The sequence below is a fragment of the Lathamus discolor genome, chromosome 3, assembly GCF_037157495.1.
Source record: "Lathamus discolor isolate bLatDis1 chromosome 3, bLatDis1.hap1, whole genome shotgun sequence".
In the NCBI taxonomy this organism is placed as follows: Eukaryota; Metazoa; Chordata; class Aves; order Psittaciformes; family Psittacidae; genus Lathamus; species Lathamus discolor.
Window position 1 is genome coordinate 35,601,540 of NC_088886.1, and position 23,412 is coordinate 35,624,951.

At 38.8% G+C, this 23,412-nt stretch overlaps 1 protein-coding gene and 1 long non-coding RNA gene across 3 annotated transcripts in view; one reads left to right on the forward strand and one right to left on the reverse strand.

The window, feature by feature from the left end:
• The window catches only part of GOLIM4 (golgi integral membrane protein 4), a 32,108-nt gene extending 9,667 nt beyond the window's left edge, over positions 1-22,441 (forward strand). The window contains exons 2-16 of one of the 2 annotated variants that reach the window (XM_065674626.1): positions 4,946-5,020; positions 6,242-6,291; positions 7,021-7,074; positions 7,586-7,736; positions 9,079-9,161; positions 9,756-9,839; positions 12,738-12,905; positions 13,703-14,035; positions 15,218-15,456; positions 16,876-16,955; positions 17,420-17,532; positions 18,685-18,852; positions 19,391-19,459; positions 20,109-20,189; positions 20,566-22,441. In XM_065674626.1, coding sequence (XP_065530698.1) covers positions 4,946-5,020; positions 6,242-6,291; positions 7,021-7,074; positions 7,586-7,736; positions 9,079-9,161; positions 9,756-9,839; positions 12,738-12,905; positions 13,703-14,035; positions 15,218-15,456; positions 16,876-16,955; positions 17,420-17,532; positions 18,685-18,852; positions 19,391-19,459; positions 20,109-20,189; positions 20,566-20,721 — 1,904 coding nt within the window. In that variant the 3' untranslated portion in view covers positions 20,722-22,441. The remainder of the gene's footprint in view (positions 1-4,945; positions 5,021-6,241; positions 6,292-7,020; positions 7,075-7,585; positions 7,737-9,078; positions 9,162-9,755; positions 9,840-12,737; positions 12,906-13,702; positions 14,036-15,217; positions 15,457-16,875; positions 16,956-17,419; positions 17,533-18,684; positions 18,853-19,390; positions 19,460-20,108; positions 20,190-20,565) is intronic. The other variant, XM_065674627.1, reaches the window with a different exon arrangement.
• The window catches only part of LOC136011976 (uncharacterized), a 33,826-nt gene that overhangs the window by 810 nt on the left and 9,604 nt on the right, over positions 1-23,412 (reverse strand). The window contains exon 2 of the long non-coding RNA XR_010611530.1: positions 1,056-1,175. This is a non-coding gene — a long non-coding RNA (uncharacterized LOC136011976). The remainder of the gene's footprint in view (positions 1-1,055; positions 1,176-23,412) is intronic.

Here is a 23,412-nt window from a genome sequence, read left to right on the forward strand (position 1 = left end):
ACACTATAAACCCTCTGAATATGAAGACCCAGATATTAAATACAAAATTCTCACTTAAAATAATTAATACTCTGAGCAACATAAATGACCAGAGAATTAAAGCAGTGGTTATTTTGGAACGCAACAGCTAATGCATGGTTTAGTTTACTAGGAGGAATTTTGTTCTTTTGCAGTGACTGGCTATATTTTGACAAAGCTATTATTTGATTATTCTTTGCATGAGTAAATTGATAAGTATAGCAGTTTGTTTTAAAATAAATGTGTCAACATACCTCATACAGTGCTAGTTTTGGTTTTATGTAAGCAAAAGGAGAGCAGTCCATCCCTGACTGTATGCAAAATTTTTCCATAATTAAGCCAGGAAAATGCTTGTTTTTCACTCAGAGTTTCAGATTATCTTGGCTTCTATTTCTGCCTTTTTTTTGTCTAAATACAAACCAGAAAACTACAAGGGCATAAAATCTGAAATAGTTCAATATTTTATTCAATATGTTTTAAGTATATCATTTCCATAATGTTGTTTTCTTGTGCTGTACTTAAAACACGGTTTTCCTAGTCTTCATTGTGGGAATGCTTCTACTGTTTCTTAGATGTTTTCAGTGTCACTGGAATATCCGTTTATTGCTTAAACTCTCAATTTAGAGTCTTTGAAATAGATGAAGCGTACACTGTGACCAGTATGGTTGCCAAGACTACTGAAATCTGCTGGTTTTACAGGAAAGGTATTACTGTAAGCTCACAGGAAGATTGCAGAATTGCATAAGAAACAATAAAACTGAAATTAATACAACTTCTTGCATCATGTATATTTAAATCTCAGTGTAACCTTAATTTTCCAGTATGCAACAAAGTGGGAGCTAGGGTATTTTAGACTCTGCAATCTGCTTTGGACAGGCCCAAATACCAAAGTAACATAGTTGCAAAATTGCTAATAAAGTGACATAGAAACTACTTTCTTTTAAATACATACTAATGGCTTATTTTACTATGGTTTTATTGCATGGAGGTGCAAAGCAAAGATAAGAGAAATAGCCATGTTTGTTAAATGAGCTTACTTTTGTCACATCGGCTTGACTCCTGTGTTGCAATCTAACGTTCAGTGATGATCAAAGTGGTGTAATCTGCTGAGAACCGACAACCGACAGAGCATCTCACACCCTTCCCTTCTACTTTTCCTGTGGAAGAGCATGAGAAAACTCTTACATGAAGAAATTTATTTAATTGGGATTAATTCAATAACTGTTAAAGATTTCCTTGTTGAAGGTGAAAGGTGTTTTAACTAGCAGTGACGTTACCAGATCTGCTCTTTGAGGCCGGATCACCTCTCTGAGTTTAGGTTGTTCTTTATTTGTTCATGTAGGTTACATTATATAGGTTATGTAAAGAATTAAACTGATACCCGCAATCATTCCAGCTTTGGAATAGTGCATATTTGCTGTAATATGACAATGCTTTTCCCCTTTTTTTGTACCATCCTATTAAATATAACATAGGAACAAAATTATATTATCTGTGCAAATATCAGTACAAAATTAAGAACTTGCCCTAGGAAACAATTATTTGTGAAGTGCCCTTTCAGTGCATTACACCAGCAGGAATTTGTCAGATTCCTTATATAGGTTCCAACCCCCAGCTGTGAAACCTGTAATAGAAAACCTGGTTTTCAGTGTATTTATTCTTTGAGATTCTTGCTCAGGAATCTTGTATCTTGTCTAGTAGTGAAGAAGTAGAAATCCCCTGCTGTAGTAAAAAGAGCCTTGTAGTTTGGACTCTTCTTGCCTAGAAGTTCCTGACTGGTGGAAATAATACATGTTTATGGGAGATAAATTCCGATACGTACTTAGAAAATCTGACCTGCAACCTATTCCCTAAAAGAGCAAGTGAGAAAATATGGCAGCTACGCTTTCTTTAACTATTCTTAATCAAAATCTTATGTTGCACATTATGGACTTGTATCAGATTAAAACATTGCTGAACCAACCAGTAAATGAACTAGAAGGGGAGAGGTGTAGGAGGGGGGTGTTTTTAGCTGGTTTTGGCCCTCTGAGATCTATTTTAAGGCATAGCCAGTTTTGTTCCAATATTTGAGAGGTTAGCACACAGAAGGTAGCTTGAGGATGCACTACCTCAGATAAATGTAGAGACATGGCTTGGAAGTGCAGGGTGAAGACAGGAAAGCCAAAGCTCAGAAGTGGTGCAATTAGCTGTGAAGGGTACAGAGCACTGTGGTCCTGAAACCACAACCTGTTGCATTCTCTTTCTCCTGTCTTATTGCACTATGAGTTTGGTGTGCAGGGTTTCCCACCACTCCCAGTTGTTAAAACACTGGGAGGAGTTGAAAAAGATGGCCTTGCAGACAAAGAGGTGAAATGGCAAATGTTACCTCTGAACCTGTTTGTGGTTTAGTCTGTTTGCCAAAAAGCCTGTTTCCACCCCTGATTGTGTAGGAGGGGAAACCTGTTACAGATTTTCATTTCTCTGTTGAGTTGCTATGGTACAGCCACTGTTCCTTTTGCAATGTGATTTGGTATTTGCTGTCTTTGGTGCCTAGATAAAACCATTACTGTGGTGCTGCTATTATTTTTTTCCTTCTCCGAAAGCTTACTTTCTGGTGACTTCTTAAATATTCATTACATGCTTGTTTTGTTGCAGAGGAGTTGATACATTAGTTCATCTTGACTGATGCCCTTGACGTTAAAAGATAAATAGCAAAGTAGAGATAGGTGACAAGGATTGATTAGCAGTGCAGCTTCTAAACCAGAACATAAACGCTTATAGATAAGCCAAGCCTGCAAAATGCACCTTGGTGGAATTAACAACACGTTTTAAGGGGCAGGAGTTTTCTGTGCCTGCCAAGATACGAATCTTCATTTGATGCTTCCTCTTGAAGGTTTATGTTCACCAGTGGTTTATTTCTCAGAAAATGAGTTTCCAAGTTTTGAAGGAAAAATCACACATTCCGTTAAACAAAGTAATAACTCTTTACAAGAGTGCAAATTATAATTTGAGCAGCGAAAGGTACTTTTATTAAACTGAGCTTGAACAAATGTAATTGTACACTTGCAGAAGTTTTACTGAATATTTTTCCTTTGCTGCAAACTTGGTGGGCTGTTTCACATAATGATTCTTAAGTCTAGTGAGTGGTGAGGAAAGGGTAAATAGGGACTGATGTGCCCCATTCCTTGTGAGAGACATCTGAAACTAGATGTTCAAAACCCAAGCCGAATTAAATGCTGTTTTACTGGCAGCTAAATGGTGGGATTTCTGCCAGAGGATATTCAATATCCTAAATACACATAGATACAACAAACAATTAGACAAATTTGGTGTACACAAAAGAACTGCAGGCGCCTCCAACAGTCTTGGGGAGCCATAAATTGCTGGGAGACAATGCCAAAGAAATACTGTAAGCTGACTGTATTCTGTATTAGGCGTCTGTTCATTCAGTTCTTGAGAGGTGGCATAGCTGGTCTGTTGGACCACTGGTAGGACCAAGAGTGGTTGTCACACTGTAAAACCTGAAAATAAGGTTATCTCTGCTTTGTGTTATCAAACCTGGAGCTGTCTGCCCCCTGCCATGCCACCCAACATTGTAGGTCACTGGCAGTTGTCCCTGCTGCTCTCTTAAAAACTGTGCAAGCTGGCACTGTCATCAGAAATTGTTGCACATCCTGACCCCAACTGCTAGGTCCTGCTGTCCACCACCCCCAGCATTAAGAGCAAAGGGAAGAACAGTACAAGCAGAAGCAGCAGAACCACCTCTTCCAGTTGTAGTCTCAGCTCAAAGGTCTTGTTTGTAGAGTTTGGCAAAGATGTCAGAGAACCTTTCCAAAAATCACATGCATTCTTTTGTAGTCAGTGACTTTTTGGGACAGCAACACACTACGTGACACGCTGCATGACTGCGGTTACCTGGGCTGCTGAGGATGCTGGGGGTTGTACTGACTGGTGCCCCTAAAGCCTCAGCTTGTTGCTTTTTGGCTAAAGCGCTGTATGCAGACCATTTCTTCATTCATCTCTAGACTATTGTACAGGTATTTTGACTCAATTAGGGAAAATAGATAAATGCATTTAAAAATCAGTGAAGGTTAAATTTTACTGTCAAATGGAAATGATTTCCTGATGAGCAGTCTCTGATACCATAGCCTTACAAAGAAGGATCTGACTGAGCTTTATACTTTTGCTATCCAAGCCTTTCAGATGATTTCTTATGTTCTTGCCTTATCTCTGTAACTGGGGGGTGAAAAAGAAACTCAAACCCCATTCAATCCTACTAGGATTATATGGATATTGTGAGTACGACATATATATACTTGCTGTTAGCACCCACTTACTAAGAAGTGCAGGATGTTATACCTAAGTGTTCATTGTGCAGTCTGTGAGTCTTTAACAGTGCTGTGCTGCACTAAGGATACTGTTTCCCAGGCTTTACTGAAAAGAAGATCACAGAAAACTGGATTGTCCCAAGTTTTTGGAACAATTTAGGAATGGAACTCAGGTTGTACATCTTGGCCTAAGCTGCCTATCTAGTGTGCTTCTGCATCTTTGAAGCTGTCCTGCTCTTGCACATCTCTCTTTGTTTCCTTATCTCATTACAAACACGGAAGGAGAGAATGAAAGCATGGGAAAATGTGTACCTGCAAACCTAAGAAGGAAGGAGGATTTGGTAGCTTTCATGTAGACACACCATAGCTGACTGTCTCCATAAACAAATCACAGGGATATCACAATCTATGCAGTAGAAATAACCCAGAATTCAGGCATGCGAAAAAGAACAAAAGTTGCTGTCCCAAGTGATACAAACAGTCCTTTCTCCTGTGACCTCATCCCACTTGCATTTTCCTGGTATATTGCGTGCCAATGCTCTCTGGGTGTGCTGGAGGTGGGTGGTGGGTTTTGTACGTGTTACTTTTAAAATTAATTGTCTACAAAATTTCTCTTACAGTTGTGTATGAGCACAGGTCAAGATTAGAAAAGTCATTACAAAAGGAAAGGCTTGAACATAAGAAAGCAAAAGAAGGTAAGAATGTGCTTTTCACTTTAATGTTTAAGATCACTTGATTATTTTAGAAAGTAACTTCAGATGGATTTTGTTTGATTTTAAACAAGTTTTCCACGTTTAACACATTAGCGGGACCACCTTGGCAGAGCTGTGGTGATCTCTTCAGTAAATCTCTTTGTTTGCTTATTTAATTCAATCTTTTTAAAAAGTATTTTTTGCAGATCCCTGCAACATAGCATAATATACACAGAGAATATGTGAATATTGACGTGTATAAACTTTACGTGTATGTGGAGTGTGGGCTTGTGTAAATCCCATTCTGGCATGCTGCAAATTTAAAACTTGTACCAAAACCATGTTTTTTTTTTTCCCTCCATTCCATCAGTGTGAAATTAGACTCTCAATCAGTATTTTTACACATGCTTACATACCTTATTCTAACTAAAACTACATTCAAGGTGTTTGTGCAGGGAAAGTGTTTGTACATGTCTTACTTCTTTCACATTTACCTTCTATGAAACTTCAGCAGAATGCAGTCCCCTGAGTTTTCTCTGAGCCTTTTGTTGCTCTAAATTCACCACAATGTCCAGAGTAAAGCCTGTATTCTTCCTAAAACTGAGGACTAAGGCGCTGAATTAAAACAACTGCTAAGCAAAGATTAAAAACGAGTGAGATGACTCTTACAATGCAGTTCTCGATGGCTTTCTGGTGCCATCTAGTGTAAAGCTGTCCCATTGCTATGTGAAGCTGAGTCAGTTTTTTCAAATCCTGAAAAGAGGATAAAGGCGCAACAGGGGAATTTTTTGTTTCATTTAAACTTAGCCTAGGCTTTCATGTTTTTTTAAGTATGTAAGTTTTTATCCTAAAACAAGAATACACAATTCATAAATGTACTTTTCCTTTTGAATAATACTACTGGGCCTTCACTAAGAGAGTTCATGCAATAGATTTATTTACCTATCCATAGACTTGAGCCTGTGATGTCCTACACTAAGATATGAAATTGTTTAATGAAAATATTTTATGAAATTATGAAAGTCTTAAAATATTTTTTTCAAAATTTGAGCGTTTTGTTAAACACTCTGTAGGGTTGGATTTTTTTTAAGCTCCTTTGGAAAATTAACTGCATAAGTATTCAGATCTTAAGAGAGTTTATGTATGCAACAATTATGTCATTTAAGTACAGTTTCTAAATTCCTGGGGTTTTTTTTCATCAGTATTTTCCCTTTTATGTTATAGATTTTCTTGTTTATAAACTAGAAGCACAGGAAACACTAAATAAAGGAAGGGTAAGTCATCATTCCCAGTTCAAGATTTTAATAGTTGATGGTATTTGAGTTGCAAGAAAAAGAGAATGCTTTGCAATTTTAACTCGTCAAAGGAAAAGGTCTTACAAAATACTAATTGAAAGAGCTCTGGCTTCTAATCTGCATGTCTAAGTGCTTTGCAGTTCCTGGTTATTTGAGCAGTAGTAGGAGATACTAATATTTTTTCAGAAAATTAATTTAGAAAATATCTTCCTGTTTATATATGGTAGTGCAAACATAATTTTACTATTTTTAAGAGGAAGAAAGAAGAAGAAGGCACTGGAAATCTTTTTGTAGCTTAGTCCACAGAGAAAAGGACAGTGACAACTTTCTAATGCATGGTCTTTTAACTGCAAAGTATAAAAACATCAAGAAACTTTGTTTTATATACCAAATGCTGGAATGAAAGCTGTGTCTGGCAAAAGACCCAGAAACCTGTAGAGAACTCCTTATAAAAGCAAGTAAATTAGGATATTATGACCACTATGTGTAGAAACTGGGGAGCAGTTTGTGAGCTAAGTAACCCAAGTTAAATAACATTGCTGCTGCAGTAAGTGCAAAGTGTATGTTCTTGCCATGTTCCAAAGCAAGTGGAAGAATTTGTTTCCTGGGGAGTTCGGTCCTTTGGCTTGTGACTCCTAAATAAGTGCGTGTGGAGAGGTTAGAGGAATGATAGTAACACTGTTTAACACTAGTGTTTTCCTTTTACAGCAAGACTCAAATAGCCGGTACAGTGCACTGAGTGTACAACACCAGATGTTGAAGGTAGGTAGCTGAGATAGCCAGTTTCACAGGACATGGGTCTTCTGCTACATCAGGGAGATACGGCCTCACTGGCTTCTGGTAGTTCATTCCAGAGTGTCAGTGCATTGATGGTGCTTTCCTCTTACAACAGTACTGTTAAAAGATGATTTACTACAGTTTTTCCTAGTCAGGCTTTCCAGTGGGTAATGTAATCTTATTGAGTGCGTTATTTGTATGGAATGTTGACTTATCAGACTTTACATAGTTTGGCATGTAAGGCATTTCTTCCACACATTCAGCAGCTCCCACTGGGACAGTGCAACAGCAAGGTGAGGTGATACAGCCCTAGAACTAACTACTCATTGCAGAGATCATTTTGTGTTTGAAAGGAGCTGTGATATACATGCTTTGAATAATAAACTTCTTGTTATGAATGCTTCCTATTCATCTGGACTTAACAAATTGCCAAAGACAATATTAGCTAGATACGCAGATACAGCACTGTTCCAGTGTCCCAACTTGGTATTTGCAGAGTCAACATGAAGAACTAAAGAAACAGCATGCTGACCTTGAGGAAGATCACCGAAAGCAAGGAGAAGAGTTTAGCAGAACATTCAGTGATCACAAAGAGCGATACTTACAACTGCAGCAGGAAAAGGAGCAGGAGATCTCTAAGCTGAAGGGTAAAAGTAACCTGTGTCTGGCCACCCATATTAAAATGTGTATTTGTCACTGTGTTTCGTGTGATGTGAGACAGAAAGGTATTTTTTCTGTTCTTGCTAACAAGTTATTCATGCATCTTATGCCTCCTGATAAGTTACATTTTACTGATGATTTTCTGGGGCCTCTTTCTGAAATGTATTCACATGTGTGCTTCGTGTTTCTATCTATATTAGAGAAACAATAGGAAACACAGCATGTAAAAGCCCATCAGGTGTCACAGGCTGATTTATCCGGTTTTTCATTTTTAGTTCTAAGACTTGTGTAAACCTGGAAAATAGGTTCGCCTCTTTAGTCTTTTTTTGTAATTCAAAGGCAATGGATGAATATTTGCCACTTCAATCAGAGATTTAGTTGTGTCTCTTTATGAAGTGACTTTATGTACTTTTTAGACCTCATTTTATGTATATATCAGCTTCTATGAAACATGTTGCACTATACTTAGATGATGGAAACTCATTTATTTTTACTCTCCATATCCAGTTTCTTATTAAAGAGATTCTTTGCAGTTCGCAGGCCTCTTCAACCCTAGTTACACAATTGCATAGAACAGAAGGATGGGTTTTCCCCATGAAGGGCCTTCAGCCACTTTCTACCATGCGTCACTAACATATGAGTTAGTTTTGGAGCTGTCTGCAGTTTTGTCTGCACAGTATTTTGCAGGCAGAGGCTGTGTTTGTTAGTTCTGCCTTGGCACCATACCAGTGAAGTCATACAGCTAGCTCTTGGACTCAGCTGGATTGCAGCCTAGCAGCTTGGAGTGTGGGAAGAGCTTGCCTTTGTCTGCTTGCAATATTCTACATCAACATAATGTAAGAACGGGGAAGAGAAGCCCCTCTCCCTTGTCCCAGAACGTAAAGCTTTTTTTAGTATGCTGGCCATCTGGGCACCTCTTCCAAAAGAATAGCTTAGTCCTATGACATGAAATTCTCACTCACCAGATGCAATGTGGGGGAAGAGAGGAGGGTGGCTTCCTCTCTGCCCTTTAAAGATCCACATTACCATAATGAATTTTGCTGTCTTCAGTCCCCAGTGTGAACAGCGATGCATAATTCCTGTTGCAGACTGGATGCACTAATATAAAATTTAGACAATTTTTTACAATTTTATGCTTGAAACTATAAAGCGTTTTATAGGGCTGGTTTATATATATGGCTTTTATATATATGGTTTATTTTATAATATGTGTTTATTTTATATGTGTGGCATTTTATGTAGTTTGTGTTATAGTCTTAATTTTGATGCTTAATTTAGTAGTATAAATCTGACTGGGTTTAAACTCTGTATGTCATTTCTTTTAAACAGAATCCCTTTATAACTTACGGGAGGAGAACAGACAGTTGAGAAAAGCTCACCAAGACATTCACACCCAGCTACAAGATGTCAAGGTAGGCTTTGCTTTGAGGAGAACTTTAAAGACCATTATGAAACTGAGAAATTTTCTGAAGTTCTAACAAGCCAGAAATGGGCCATGCTGAATTCTTGTAATTTCTGTTATGTGGCAAAAAGGAGAGAAATATGGCTGAACTGGATTTCTTGTATTTTGCCACTTGCACTTGAGGTACATGCGCATTTAAAGACCACAAAAACAGAGGGGGGTGTGGGGTGTGAAGGGAGAAGTATTTTGTATAGAAATCGGAAATCTGTTTTTGCAAGTTAAAAATTGTGTTGTGACAAACTAAGTTTGCTGAAATTTATGTTTTCCAATTTTATTTTTTTCTTAAACTGTTCATCAACAGCCACTCCAACTTTTAACTTTATTTCAGTTATGCAAATCCTAGCCTCCAAGTTTTCTTTCCTGGTGTGCTTGCTTTCTCTGTTTAATTATGTATTCCATGTTAAATAAATGCTGTCATTCCAAGTCAGGATTTTCTTTTCTAAATAAATTGAATTACCTTTCTAGGTCAAAATCCCCCAGGCTACCTAATTTACCTTTAGAATGAACTTTATGTGAAACATGTAATGTTCTTCTTTTTGTGTAGCAACAGCATAAGAACTTACTCTCCCAACACAACCAACTTGTAGTGACACTGGAAGACCACAAGAGTGCACTAGCTGCTGCACAGGTCAGCAAGGAAAGCAGCTTCTACTAGCTCTAACCTTCCTAAAACTTCTTTCTTCTAGTTCAGCTGACTGTAATGTTATGCATGTAGCCTTTCGCATGGGGAATCTGCAGCTAGCACCATGCTGCACACTGTAGGGAAATGCATGACTTAAAGGGTTGCTCTTAAGAGTAAGCTGCAACAAATCATAGGGCTGTCAGAAAATAAAAACCAGTGTTATAGGCCCAGAGTGCATGCGTTACTGAAAAAAAAAAAGTATCTCTGCTTCAGTGAGAGCTGTCAGATACCTTCCTTTCTCTGTCTTCTCTGATAGAACTGTTAGTTTAACATCCCACACACTGACATTCACATGTATCCCTTATAAAGACCTGGATGCTGGTATACTATAAAGTCTGTTTTTGTGTAGACTGGAAGGTTTATAAAGCTACGTATAAACCATGTATATATATACATCAGTGCAGCAGAAGTATATATGGAGGAATGTAAACTCCAGGTGGAACCCAAAATAGTTTAAAACAAGCAACAGTATTACCTTTCTTAAATGTCATTTTCAAGTGAACTATCCACGAAGCACAAGCTTTAGTAGGCTACTGCAGATTTAGTCAGCTGTGCTACTACAAGCTGTGTAGGCCACAGGGAATCTGAAAGTAGGAATAATGTTGGAGCAGAGGAAGACTTTTGGTGAAAGATTGGAGGGAAAGGCAATGAGGCAGTGTGAAGTTATTTTTATTCCTGACTAATTTTCCTCATTTAAGTATTTTCATGGTCCACAAAATCATTTGCAGCATTAAAACATTGGCTTTTCCCCCTGACCCATTTTCCTTGTTGGGCATGTCAATATGTGTAGATATTAAAAAAAACCAAGGAAGGACTAGGAAAGTCCCTCATAGAGTAAGTATATGAAGAATCCTAATTTCCACTACTAAAATATGCTGGCAGCTAATTTTAAACTCTTCTCCCACTGGCCACGTTAGATACTTGGTATGTGTCTGCTAACATCTGAAATTCCACAAGGGCAGATGCAGGGTCTGATTTAAGGTTCACCGAATCCAAAGGGAAGCTCCATATACTTCTCCTGGCTTTGATTCAGTTCTTTAATTAGAAAACCCATGTCACACAAAGCCTTTCTATCTGCCATCAGAATGTGGCATTTAGAGTATGGAGAACCTTTCCTTAAGAAAAGATTGCACATTCTTTCAGAACAGAAGATATTTATCACAGTTGCATGGTTTCTCCTGTAAACCAGCTATAAAAAGTTCAGAAAGGATTACTGCTTAGAAACACAGCTCAATAAATGACCCCTCTATTTGTAAGTGTCTTCTAGACATTAAATATCAGTAGTCAGTACCGCACTAATGAATTTGTGACCTGAATCTTTAAGGCGTTATAATCTTTGTACTTTTCCATTGCTCAGACAGCAGACAGATTCATTATATATTTTTATAAACCCTGTCTTTCTGCCAGTATTAATGCCTTTTAAGCTGTGGCCTTGAATTGCAATGTTCAGTTTAGTGACTCATGCAGCAGAATGGAGTACTTGAATTCTGATCTGGACGTGCACTTTTTAAATAGCCCAGCCCATTATCCTCTCTGCATGGTCAGTGAGCGGGGGGGAAGAAATAATCAGAGTAAGTATGTCTTATTTTTGTAAGTTAGTCTTAATGTTAAGTAAATATTAATTTTTTCCTCTAAAATTTCTTATTGGACTCTCCAGCAGTTAATCAGGAAGCAGAAGTATCCCTCTGGAATGACAAGAGTAATTACTTTGCATTCTGCTTTGCTTTTAGGCCCGTCTGTTTTAATGGATGCCATAGTCTTTTGAAGATGTTTTGAGGTGCGTCTAGCTTTGGAGCTGTTACGCATTGCATCATGTCAATCTGTAGCACTGTGGATATTGTTTTGTATTAGTATTATGCATTGTACATCAATGCATCATGCCTGTCTGCTGTACTATTGATTGCTATGATATCGCATAACACACAAAATGACATACACAGTCACTGAGTGGAAACTGTAGCCAGGTTTTAGCCTGAATTTTTAACAGGATTATGAAATGCACCTCTGCCTTCAGAATGGGTAGTAAATATACCCACTACCTCCACAGAAACAAAGAAACCCACCTTTTATATATGCAGCTGGTCATCTCAAAAATCTTACTTTACAAGATGATGTTTCTTGTACCTCTGCTGTATAGACAGGGACTGGTGCACCAACCAGCCTGGATTCTTATACTGGACCTTAAAGCATTTTAAGAATACCCTCATCTTGTACGAAGTTAAACAGCAAATCAAATTACAACATTTTACTGTTGCATTTCAGGAAGACATTAGAAATTTACTTTTTTTTTTCCTCTTCATTTTCCTTTTTTTCTGCTCTTTTTCCTTTTCACCACCAGTATACTATGACTTTATTTGCCTCAATTCTGTATGTTGGCTGTTGTCTTGTGTAACACCTGTCTAAATGTTGAGGATTTGGTGTTTTCATTACACATATGTATACTTACTTTAAGGCTACTGTTTCTGAAAGAACTGCACTTCTTTCTGCCATAAAGAAGTTGTGTTCTCAGTTGCCCTCGCTTTAGTCTGCCAGGAAAACTGCATCATCCCTTTTAGATAATTCTGCTGCTTGGCATGAATAAAACAAATTGTTGACTTTGTCCCACAGAGATTTTTCTAATACACTTTGTGTGCATGCGCACTTTGGCTGAAAAGATCGTGATCAGTGTTACCTAGCGTGTGGAAATGACCAATTTTAAAAGCTCCCATCTCTTCTTCTCCCTAGTATTTGCTGTCATGTGAATATCGAGTCTTTCTGCCACGTGTCTTGCCAGCGAGTTTATTCCAAGGTGACTGTGTTTTATTAAGAAACTAATTTTGACACCCTCTAATGTGTTGACTTTAGTCCCAGGTGGAGGAATACAAACAGTTGAAGGACACACTCAACAAAATACCAAGTTTCCGACAGCCTGAGAGGTCAGAACAACCAAATGATCAACCAGAGGTGCGAGCGCAGTCTCCCGTCAGTGACCTCCCAAGGCACCGTGAAGCTGCGACTGAAGAGCAGAAGGAGGTATAAAGTACTGACTGGCTACTGACCCTATAGGAAGTGGTTCTTATTCAGCAAAATACTAGCTATGTGCTTAGTGACTATTAGAAACTTATATTTAATTGTACAAATTAGTCAGTTCTTGAGTAAAGTAGTAAGGAACAGTTTACTCTTAATGAGTGAGAGAAAAATATATTCATGATGTTTTCTCACATGGCTAAATGCATTTAAAACTGGCTTATGTAGCTGTCTTAAGTTGCTAAAAAATCTTAGTTTTTTTGAATAAGCAGTCTGTAAGACTTCAGGTATCTCGTGTTACAGAAGAGCTTTAACAGGTTCTGAAGAAACTGACTTTGTGAGTTTTGTGAAGTTTCAGTGGCACACTTGAAGTCATTATATTTAAAATGGGCACATTGTCCACTGTTCAAAAAGATAAACAGCAAAGTTGTGGGTAAAGTCTAAAAGTTACCGAATCAGTTGTGGTTTTGTTTTACAAGAGTTCTTGGCCGCAGAACCTACGGGAAAAGAAAATACAAAGCTTCCCTTGTAGACACAGAATTGCAAGAGGTTTTGTTCCACTTCAGATAAAAGGAGGCTTGACCTACTTTGTGATGCAGTTGTGCAGCACCTTGTGTAGCTGTGCAGAGCTGAGAATAGCATGTGGCAGAATGAGTAGCTTGTTCCAAAGCAGGCATTTGGCTATCCTGAAGACAGGTTTGCTACTGCAGTCTGGAATAAAGGCATCCCTATCTGGTCCTTGGCTCTCATGACAATATGAAATCAATATTCTATGCACACATAATTTTGTGTATGTTTTACAGAATGATAAGCCACAAGGGAGAGAAGAAATAAATACTGAGGAAAAAGATGACAGAGCTGAGCCTTTTCATCTGCAAAGAAGGCCTAATGAGGACCAGCATGCCAAAGAACTAAATATTCATGAGCAACAAGAAGCTGGAGAGGGTGATGAGCAACATGTTGATCAAGTTGAAGAGGAACGCAAAAAAGAACTTGAAGAAGAAGAAATGGAGCAGGCAGGTCAGCCGGAGCACTTAGAGGAGGAACAGGATCAGGTTCCAGAAGAGCATGAATGGAAAAAACAGGAACAGAAAGAAGAGGAAACTAACATGTTAGGTGATCAGGTTCATTCAGAGGTATGGAGCTCTTGGATTAGACTTGCTGTTTAAGTGGAGGCATCTCTTGTGATTGCTGGCCCTGTATTGCAGTTGCCTGTTTCTAGGTAAAATCAGTGTCATATTTACAGAAAGTTTGGTATTCAGAGCACATCTTGGTTTTTAGATAAAATTGTCATATTTGTAGAAAATTTGGGATTCAAAGCACTTTTATGCATAGCATTCAGGCTCAACTTCAGCACATATATACTGCAGGGCTGTCCAAATGCAGCTTAGTGAACATTAATTCTGCTGATAAAAAGTAACAGATGGAAAAAAAAGGAGCAGTCAGGTTGAATTCCGTCTCCTCTAAATTTGAGGCCTGTGGTAGCTGATAGGGAAGAAGATAGCTAATGAGGAGACTTAACTTCATCACTTTATTAGAGAGCTGTCCTGCCTTACTAATTTGATGCATCTCAGCAAATTGCAGCTTGTTTCCTTGTCAGATATGCCTACCTTCTGTAAATACCTTTCCATCTAAATGTTGTTTGACAGGAAATTTTAACTGCAAGATGAACATGACCAAAATAGCCAGGGGAAATCAGCGCGCAGCAATGGCAAGTCTTGCTTTATGCAGCTCTAAATAAAGCCAGCAAATCTTAGGTTTACGTTGCAGATGCATCTCCAGTGGAAATATATATTTTACTGATCTCACCTTAGGCTTTGTTAATACTCACCTAGCAGAATAAGTGTGTAACTCCAGTGTGATGAGAAGCTATTGTTGAAGAGGTGCAGTGGATTAGAACACTCACAACAAGTTAAGCTGTGAAACTGGAGTTAAAGCTACTGCTGACTAAAAAATGTGCAGTGCCTCACTTAAGGCTCAGAGAAACCCTATTTGCTGTCTTAATTGCTAGCCATTAAAATTTACTGGCAAATATGTTGGGTTAGTTATTATTATTGATGTGTAAGAAAAGCCTGGCTGCCCCCAGCCCACCATCTCCTCTTCCTTCCCCATGTCCTCCGCAAATACCCCAGCACTTCCAGTTTATGTTCAAAAAACTAATTAAGCAGTGACAAGAAAAGTTAAAATAACTTCGATGTCATTTTGCCTATTGCATATTGCATCTTCGTATTTTTTTTCCCTCTTGACAGGCTTATGCATGCTTGTTTTCCGATCAGTGAAATTATGATTAATCTATGACTAACATGTGTCTTTGACAGGTAACATCAGTGAAAGCTGTAACAAATAGACATAAACCAGCTTATGAACAGCAACTAGAGCAGCAACATCTTGCAGCCGAGAGAGCCGAGGAGGCCAGTGAGCTCCGAGAATATCAGGAATCACTACACCAGCAAAGACTGCGAGGACAGCTGTTACGGCATCAACAGCTTCAAGAGAGAGAGCTTCAGCTGCAAAAACAGGCAGAGCAGGGAGAGAAACTCTATAAAAGCCGTCTAAGGTTAAATTCTTTTACATGAGTTTGTCATGGTCTGTGCTCTAGGTTTTATGGCATCCACCATACCACCTTTGAAAAGAGCGTGTTTTAATGCTATAAACCTAGACTACCGAGAAATTAAGTTCAGTGAGCCTCATCTCCTTTCCAAGGATAAATCTGATAGCTATTCTAAGGTTTTTCCTTCCTGTTTTCTTCCTTCCACTGTGGAAGCCTGTGAAGTCTGGAGTGCATATTGCCCTGCACATCCTTGGGAGAGGTTAGGAGCTTCTGGCTTACAATGCCCCTTGACTTAAAGCTTGCTTTAAATTAGTAATTATTTTCCACTAAGCAGCAATTATGATATGGTAGTACTGAGGAGCTCCAATATCAGATATTCATTTACCTAAGCTAAAGTTCCTCTTAAACGTGAGACACTGTTTTTAAGTAATTCCACTAGGACTTTCTGGACAAGAGTGACCAATGTTATTTCCATTGTAAAGACAAAAGCATGATTTCAGGAGAAACCAACACCCTGTTGGTGTCAAAGTTACTGCGATTGCAGTTATATTCATTATATTATATCTTCTGCATGCCTTTCACCCTCTCCGTCATGCTTCCTTATGCTTCTGCTTATTTTAAAATTGTTAGTGACAATTTTTTGTCTTTTTGAATCTTAAGCCCATTTTCTTTGCTGAAACACTGAAACATTAACTTGACCTGTGTTCTAAAAGGATTTTGGTATGAGAAACCCTTTTTTAAATTGATAGTCGAAATATTCAGTCCTGCAAGAACAATCACGCAAGTAAATCCCTTTCAAGATGAAAGCTAAAACTGCTTATTCATCCAAGTAACCAATTGTGTAGTCTGTCTTTAAGACCCTTTATCTGAGAGGGGTCCAGTTCATAGTATTGATACTTTAATTATGGAATATACTACCTTAGGAGTTTTACAAATACAAGGCAGATCCCATCAATCTATAGAATTACAGAATACTTTGGGTTGGAAGGGACCTTTAAAGCTCATCTAGTCCAATCCCCTGCAGTGAGCATGGGCATCTTCAACTAGATTGGGTTGCTCAGAGCCCTGTCCAGCATGGCCTTGAATGTTTCCAGGGATGGGGCGTCTACCTCCTGTCTGGGCCACCTGTGCCAGTGTTTTCACCACCCTCATCATAAAAAAAATTTCTTCCTTATATCTGGTCTGAATATCCCCTCTTAGTGTAAAACCATTAGCCCTTGCCATAGCACAACAGGCTGTGATAAAAAGTTGTGCCCATCTTTATTGCAAGTCCCCTTTAAGTGCTGAAAGGCCACAATAAGGTCTTCATGGTACCTATTCTGGCAGGAGTTGGGAAAGACAGAGATTCAGTAGGATGGTGTGTTTATTAAAGCAGAAACACACATTTTGAAACTGAAATGATGTACTGGCATTGAATTTTCTCAGCCAACAGGCTCATTATGATAATGTGGACCACGATATTGTACAGGGGGAAGAAGAGCAAGGTATTCAGGAAGAGGAAGGAGGTAAGATAAAACTTATGTCCCTAGCATACTCAGAGGTTCCCTGTGTACTGTCTTTCATGCAAGATTTTAATACTCATTTCACGTCCAGTTTGGATTCAAGTGAAATACAGACATGCAATTTAAAACCAGTAGCTCATATAACACTGGCTGAGCTGACTGAGTGAAGTACAGGAATTAATAAAGATCATATCCATATTCCTGAAAGCAGAAGTGTCCTTTTGATTGAGCTACTAGGATGGGCTCTGCCTATGATTTTGTTTGATCCCTTCAAATTGTATAATCTTTTAGTGCCAAGTTTCCTACTAGCAATAAATCAATTCTGTTAGCATTACATGTTTAGGTAAACTTTTTAGGTAAAAGCTACCTACTCCTAAAAGCACATGTGGAAGTTGGTATATAGGAGGCTTTTAGAAAGGCTAACCAGAAACTGCTGTAATACAATAATAACATAAAAAATTTGTCAGTTTATGAACGTGACAACCAGCACCAGGATGAAGGTGAAGATGATGATCAAAATAATGCAAATGAACAGCAAGAACCAGAACATCAAGTAGAAAATCAGCAGGCTGATCAATCAGTGAGTATGAATTAAGATGCTATGGATTGCAGTCATTACTGGAGTGAAAACTGAGAAGTCTCATTTAACATAATTGTGCATTACAGAAATAAAAGGAAGTGGAGATCTGGTAGGAAGACATCTAAGGTTTATTTAAAGTTGTCCTTATTGATTTGGGCAGAAATAAAAAAAAAAAAAACGTGCTTCCTTGTTTGAAGCAAATTGCTTCTTTTTCTACATGCCTTTGACCTGTACTTTACGTGGAGTAAAGGATTTGGACTTAGCTGGGACTTGAACAGCTAAACTTAAGGAGTGGTCAGAGTGGTGATGGTATTTTTCATGCTATCATTAGTTGCCAAGGTAAGAGCCAACTCAGTAGCCACTGAAACCAGCTGAAGTCAGTAGAAAAGAAGTGTGAGATCTTGGAAGAAGACATACCTCAGCACTGGACACAGCTGTCATACCAATTGTACAGAGATCTGGATGCAGAAGATTGCAGTCCTGTAACATCCCATAAGTTGTACCTTATTTGGTGGTGTTGAACATGAAGCGTATCATCTTTATTCCCCCCCCCCCCCAGCAAATTAAATTGTTTAGTATTTCTAAGGCATCTTTTACTTGTCAGCTATAAAGATATCAGAACTACTTTTACTGAATGGTAGAAAGAAAAATACATGTTTTCTGAAGGGCAGCATGTGATGAAAAGCGAGTGTTGCTTTCTCTTGTTTTATTATAGACATAGACAAGGTCAATATTGCAGGGCAGGCTCGTACTGAAAGATCACATCAGCTCTTTAGAGCCATGCGTATTTCAAATCTTATCTTTTTTCATCTGCTCTTATCGGGCATTGTCAGTTGTCATACAGTCAGTAAACAACAGTAGTTTAACAGCCTCTGTGAAATAAGTCATCAGATTCTATTAGGTTTTTAGCAGACACATACCCATGCTGCAGTTCTGTCTGTGTTCCGTGTTGAGGTACCTTTCCTTTCAAAAACTGATGCTTCTGTATTGGCTATGGCTTAACCTAGTGAACCCTGATGCCTGTAAGAAGATTCCAGGTGGTTTCAGTGGGCATGGAGTTGGCTCTAATGTAGCTCATGCTAAGGTAGCTTTTATGTGAAGTGGAATTTGACTGTGAGATGAAAATACATGTTTAATATCTGAAAATTACAGAAGGCAGCCATGGAAGATGTGAATCCTGCTGATGACCCCAACAATCAGGGAGAAGATGAATTTGAAGAAGCTGAGCAAGAGAGAGAAGAAAATGTACCAAATGAAAATGAAGAGCACAAGCAAACCAGTCAGAAACAAGAACATCCAGGAATGGAAGAGCACCTGGTGGTCAGTAAAGGGAAAGGACCCCTATATTTACCTTCACACAAGCCCCTGCGAGAACACTCATTCATACAATTGTCATGTTTTTGCACAAATCCTTTGTACACTACTTCCATGCCATCACACTCAATCAACTGTGAGCAGTGATGCCACTTTTCTTCTATGGCCATTCCAGTGAATGTTGCGCATTTCAACTGCGTTTATACTGTAAACTCCTCTAGGCAGAGATAATCTTTATTTTTATGGCAATAGTCTTTAGTAGCGTGAATATTTCGTTGTCTTCCTGCTTAATATGGAAAGTCTTGCTTTATTCTGTGAAGTGATTTGTATTATTCTTCTGTCTACTTTTTAATTTAGGGCAGTTCTAAATCATGTAGCAGCGCTATCATTAATGCTAATGAATGCGCTATAACTTCTTACACTATTATTGTTACTTTAGCTTTACACAAAGTTTTATTTCCAGAACAAGAAGCTTTAACCTTCAGCCTTCTAAAAGTTAATAGGCATGCACAGAGAACTCAATTTTTATATGATCTTTCTGCAGATGGCAGGAAATCCTGACCAGCAGGAAGATAATGTGGATGAGCAATACCAGGAGGAGGGAGAAGAGGAGGTAGGAAAACAGACATAAAGTATATGTGGATTCAGGTCAGAGCACACCTCCATTAACATTCAGCACTGGTATCTTTTATAACTGCAAGATGAATCCAAATTGCTTTGTCTGACTAAGAAACCTGGGCCGTCTTTGCCATTACTTTGCTGACCACTTCTGGACACATTTAGTGTTACTTATGCTTATATGCTGCAATCCATTAGTCTTCCATGCAACACGGTATTAATCGTACAATAATTAATAAGGTGAAGCCATTCACAGCACAAGGTGAAATTGCTGAAAACTTCAAGCCCTCTCTGAAGGTCACTGAAACCTCATTAAGTTTGCATCTGTAGTCACACACTGTTGTTCTGCACAAACTGCTTCCTTGGCCAGTTACTCTTTAGCTCTGGCTTTGATTTATCTGTGCTCCTCCCAAGCAATCCAAGTTATGTAAGCCCCCACTGTTCATAGGGTGGGTAGGGAGGCTGTCAGCACTGTTGCTTAAACTGGAGGAGAAAAGGAAAGGACTTTTTCCTTGGTATGTTGAATGGCATAGTCGTTCTGCATGCATTAGCATAAGCCGTCCTGCAGTGCTTCAGTACATACTTAATTGCTGTTTTCTTTTAAAGAAAATTAAAAATACACAGATTATTCCTGTGCTTTGTAGATTCAGGAAGATTTGACTGAAGAGAAGAAAAGAGAACTGGAACGCAATGCCGAAGAGCCATATGGTGAAAACGACGAAAATGTAAGTACTCTGTAAACCCCCAAACTCTGTGACATGACTAAACCCTTACCATAGCTGTGATCATCTCACAGTGACATTATATAGTAATCATTGTAGCTTGCTTTAGATCATAGACCATAATATTTCATGCTGTCCCAACTTCCTTTTGCTCATCCTTCCACCCGCACATCCGTTCTTGCTGCCTAGAAGCCTTTGAAAATCTTTTCCTCTTTCTGTCCGTCAGCTCTGACAACTCCACTGACAGTCATTTCTCTCTTTCCTTAACTTCATCTCATTGCCCTAAAATACATTTTAAGGAACTATAAGGCAGTAGCACTGAATCTGTGGTTTGGGGTTGTTCGTTTGTGTGTTTGTTCCTGCCCCCCCCCCCAATCAGGTGGATGAAAAGAATAACAGAGGGGCAGATCAAGAGCAAGAAATCCAAGAAAACAACCGGAAAGAAGTTCGTGAAGAAAATTATGAGGAGGAAGAGGAGGAGGAGGAGGAAGGCAGAGCTGTTGCAGCAAAAACTCATAGACGAGGGGAGATGTAGTCTCCCTTTTTTCAGCATTCAAAGCCCTGGTTTTATTGTTTTGGTTTTTAAAACCCAACAACTTTTTTAGGATATTTAATTTCCCAAAAAAGTTTGTTTTACGCTTTTTACTTTTCTATTAGATGCTCTCATACGTTTATATGAATATGGTATTTTGATACTCTAGATTAGGATTTCTTTTCTATTAAAGCTGTACATAAACAGCCATCATATAGGTTTAATTCTTGTAATTCTGGGCATGTTTTATGAAGGCCATTTTGGAATACACTTTCACCTTGTCCGAGCCCGAGACATTTGTTCTCATTTCAGACACATTCAACACCTGAGGGAATATCTCTAGTGCCTACACCCAGTTGCCATTAGTCATTCCAGCTCTCCCTGTCTTCCATGACACAACTTCTGTGACTAACGGCCGGGAAACCTCCCAGCCAAGGCACAATCTGTGGTGCTTGTAGGGGTTCTGGGGTACTTCCATTCATTAGAATCTCATGAGATTCTTCAAATCCTTGAAGATAAGCACATGCCTAGCTCATTTAGAACCAGGCCTTTTATAGGTGCAGAACACTTACAAAATATGCAAGTTCTACAAACCTTCAAAATACAGCCAGGTTAACAGCTGTTAATTTTGGCAGCTGTTTATATACAGATAAATTATGCATTTATTTTAATGAGCATACCTAGGTACTGCAATTACATGCACTACATAGCAGATAATGCAAGTGGTGGTATGCTGAGATGTGAACTAGAAACCAATTTAGACTTGAAGAGCCGTTATGCCAAATCAAAACACTACAGCTGTCATGTGAATGAAGATTTACAGAAGGAACAATTTTGTTCTCCTAGTTAATGTATTAAAATATTTGACCAGAGAAGTATAATTGTATCGCCTTGGTGACATGCCTGCTGGAGACCGGAGAGAAGGTTAAGGTGTGGTGACCAAATTGCTGTGATTGGTGCAAGATGTTGAACTAAGGCTTTTAGCTCCTTTTACTTATTTATTTTTAAGTCTATGCTGAGGGATTTCTGCATCCCTGAGTGTGAAAATAGCTGAGAGACAAATACCATGGAACCTTTTTGAACAGTGAACATCTCTAGTACCACATGCCAAAATGTAGGGGTGGGGGGAATGATGCGAAACCTGTGCCTTGGTAGGCTACTATGAATCTAATCACAGTGCGCGAGTAGATACAGTGTTTGTATTGGTACAAACCCTTGTTACTTAATGTATGTTAAAAGGAGATTGGGAATCTGTATCTCCCAGGCTCTGCCCCATTGCTGGAAATGAGGCACACGGTAGCTTCCCATCAAAGTGTGTGATAATATATAAAAGAAGAGGGTTTAGGCTTTTCCCTTGTTTAATAATGACACATAGCAACGGTTTTAGTTTAACTTCTTATATGAATGTAATTTAATTCATTTTTCTACTAACTGAATTATATTATGTTTTATAATTGGTTTCCATTCTTTGCAGTTTTCTAAAGTGTCCCAGACACAGTGCTTACATTTCATGGGAAGATTTTTGTCAGCAAGTATTTTGGGGTTTTAAGCTACCGTAAATCAAATTTATGTATAAAAAAAGTTTACATGATACTGTAAAATGTATAATATGTACATAATCTTCAGAATACAATTATTTTGGTAAATTGGCATGTATTTTTAATGTCATGGTTGCGGTATTTAATTATTTGAGGCATAATAAAACTTGACTGCAGTCAATAAACTAGAATGTAGTTACTGATCTTTCACACGTGTGACGGTTTGGTTTAGTTTGTTAACAAAGCCCAGCACAGAAACAGGAGGGAGCCACAACAGCATTTTTGGCAAGGAGGAGCAGGGTTGGAACCAACAGTAACGGCAGCTTTCGCCTTCTGTAGATGCACTCTTTGGTAGTCATTGCAATTGAAATCCTGCTTCAGCTAGAGCAGTAAAGCTTCTTGGCCTATTGCATCAAGCACATCTGTGAGAAAGGTGGAGGGATGAAGGAAGGAGAGCTCAAGCCCATTTCCGCACGTTTTTTCCCCCCTAACAGGACCAGTTATGCTCACTTCTGCCTCCTCCATGGTGTGGGAAGCCATGCATGCTGTCTGGGTAGAGCTCAGTGGTGGCAGGAAGACAGCTTTTCTTCCCTGGCAGAGGGAAGAGACAAGCCACTGAAGGTGTGGGCACATGCCACAGTACTACCTTGTACTTGGGACGAGCTCTATACTGCAAGCACTTACATTAGTGGGTACGGTATTGCCTGGGCAGATGTGGGGAACAGACTGCCTTGTACCACATTTACCATGTGGAAAAAGCCACTTCCAAAGTCACCTACAGGGACAAAGTTATCTACCGGCGCAGGTTCTTCACACCAAAATTAGCTCCTCCTTTTCTGCAATTGTTTCAGCAATTCACTGGCTGCTGGTGCCATTGAGGTGTTCACGTGGCCTGCCCAATATCCCTGGGCACATAGCATGTTTATTAATCAGCTTTGATGATGTACTTTTGCTTATTGTCAGGCTGCAGGGCTTTGCTTGGGTAACTTACAGCTCCAGAAAGAGTCCAGAGGGACAAACTACTGCCGAAATAGGAAGAGGCAGAATAAGGCTTCTATTGTGTATTGTATGAGCCAGTATTCACAGCAGATGCTGTATTTACTACAGCAAGCATAACAAGTTCACATCTAATGTGATTAGGCCAAGAAAGTCCTAA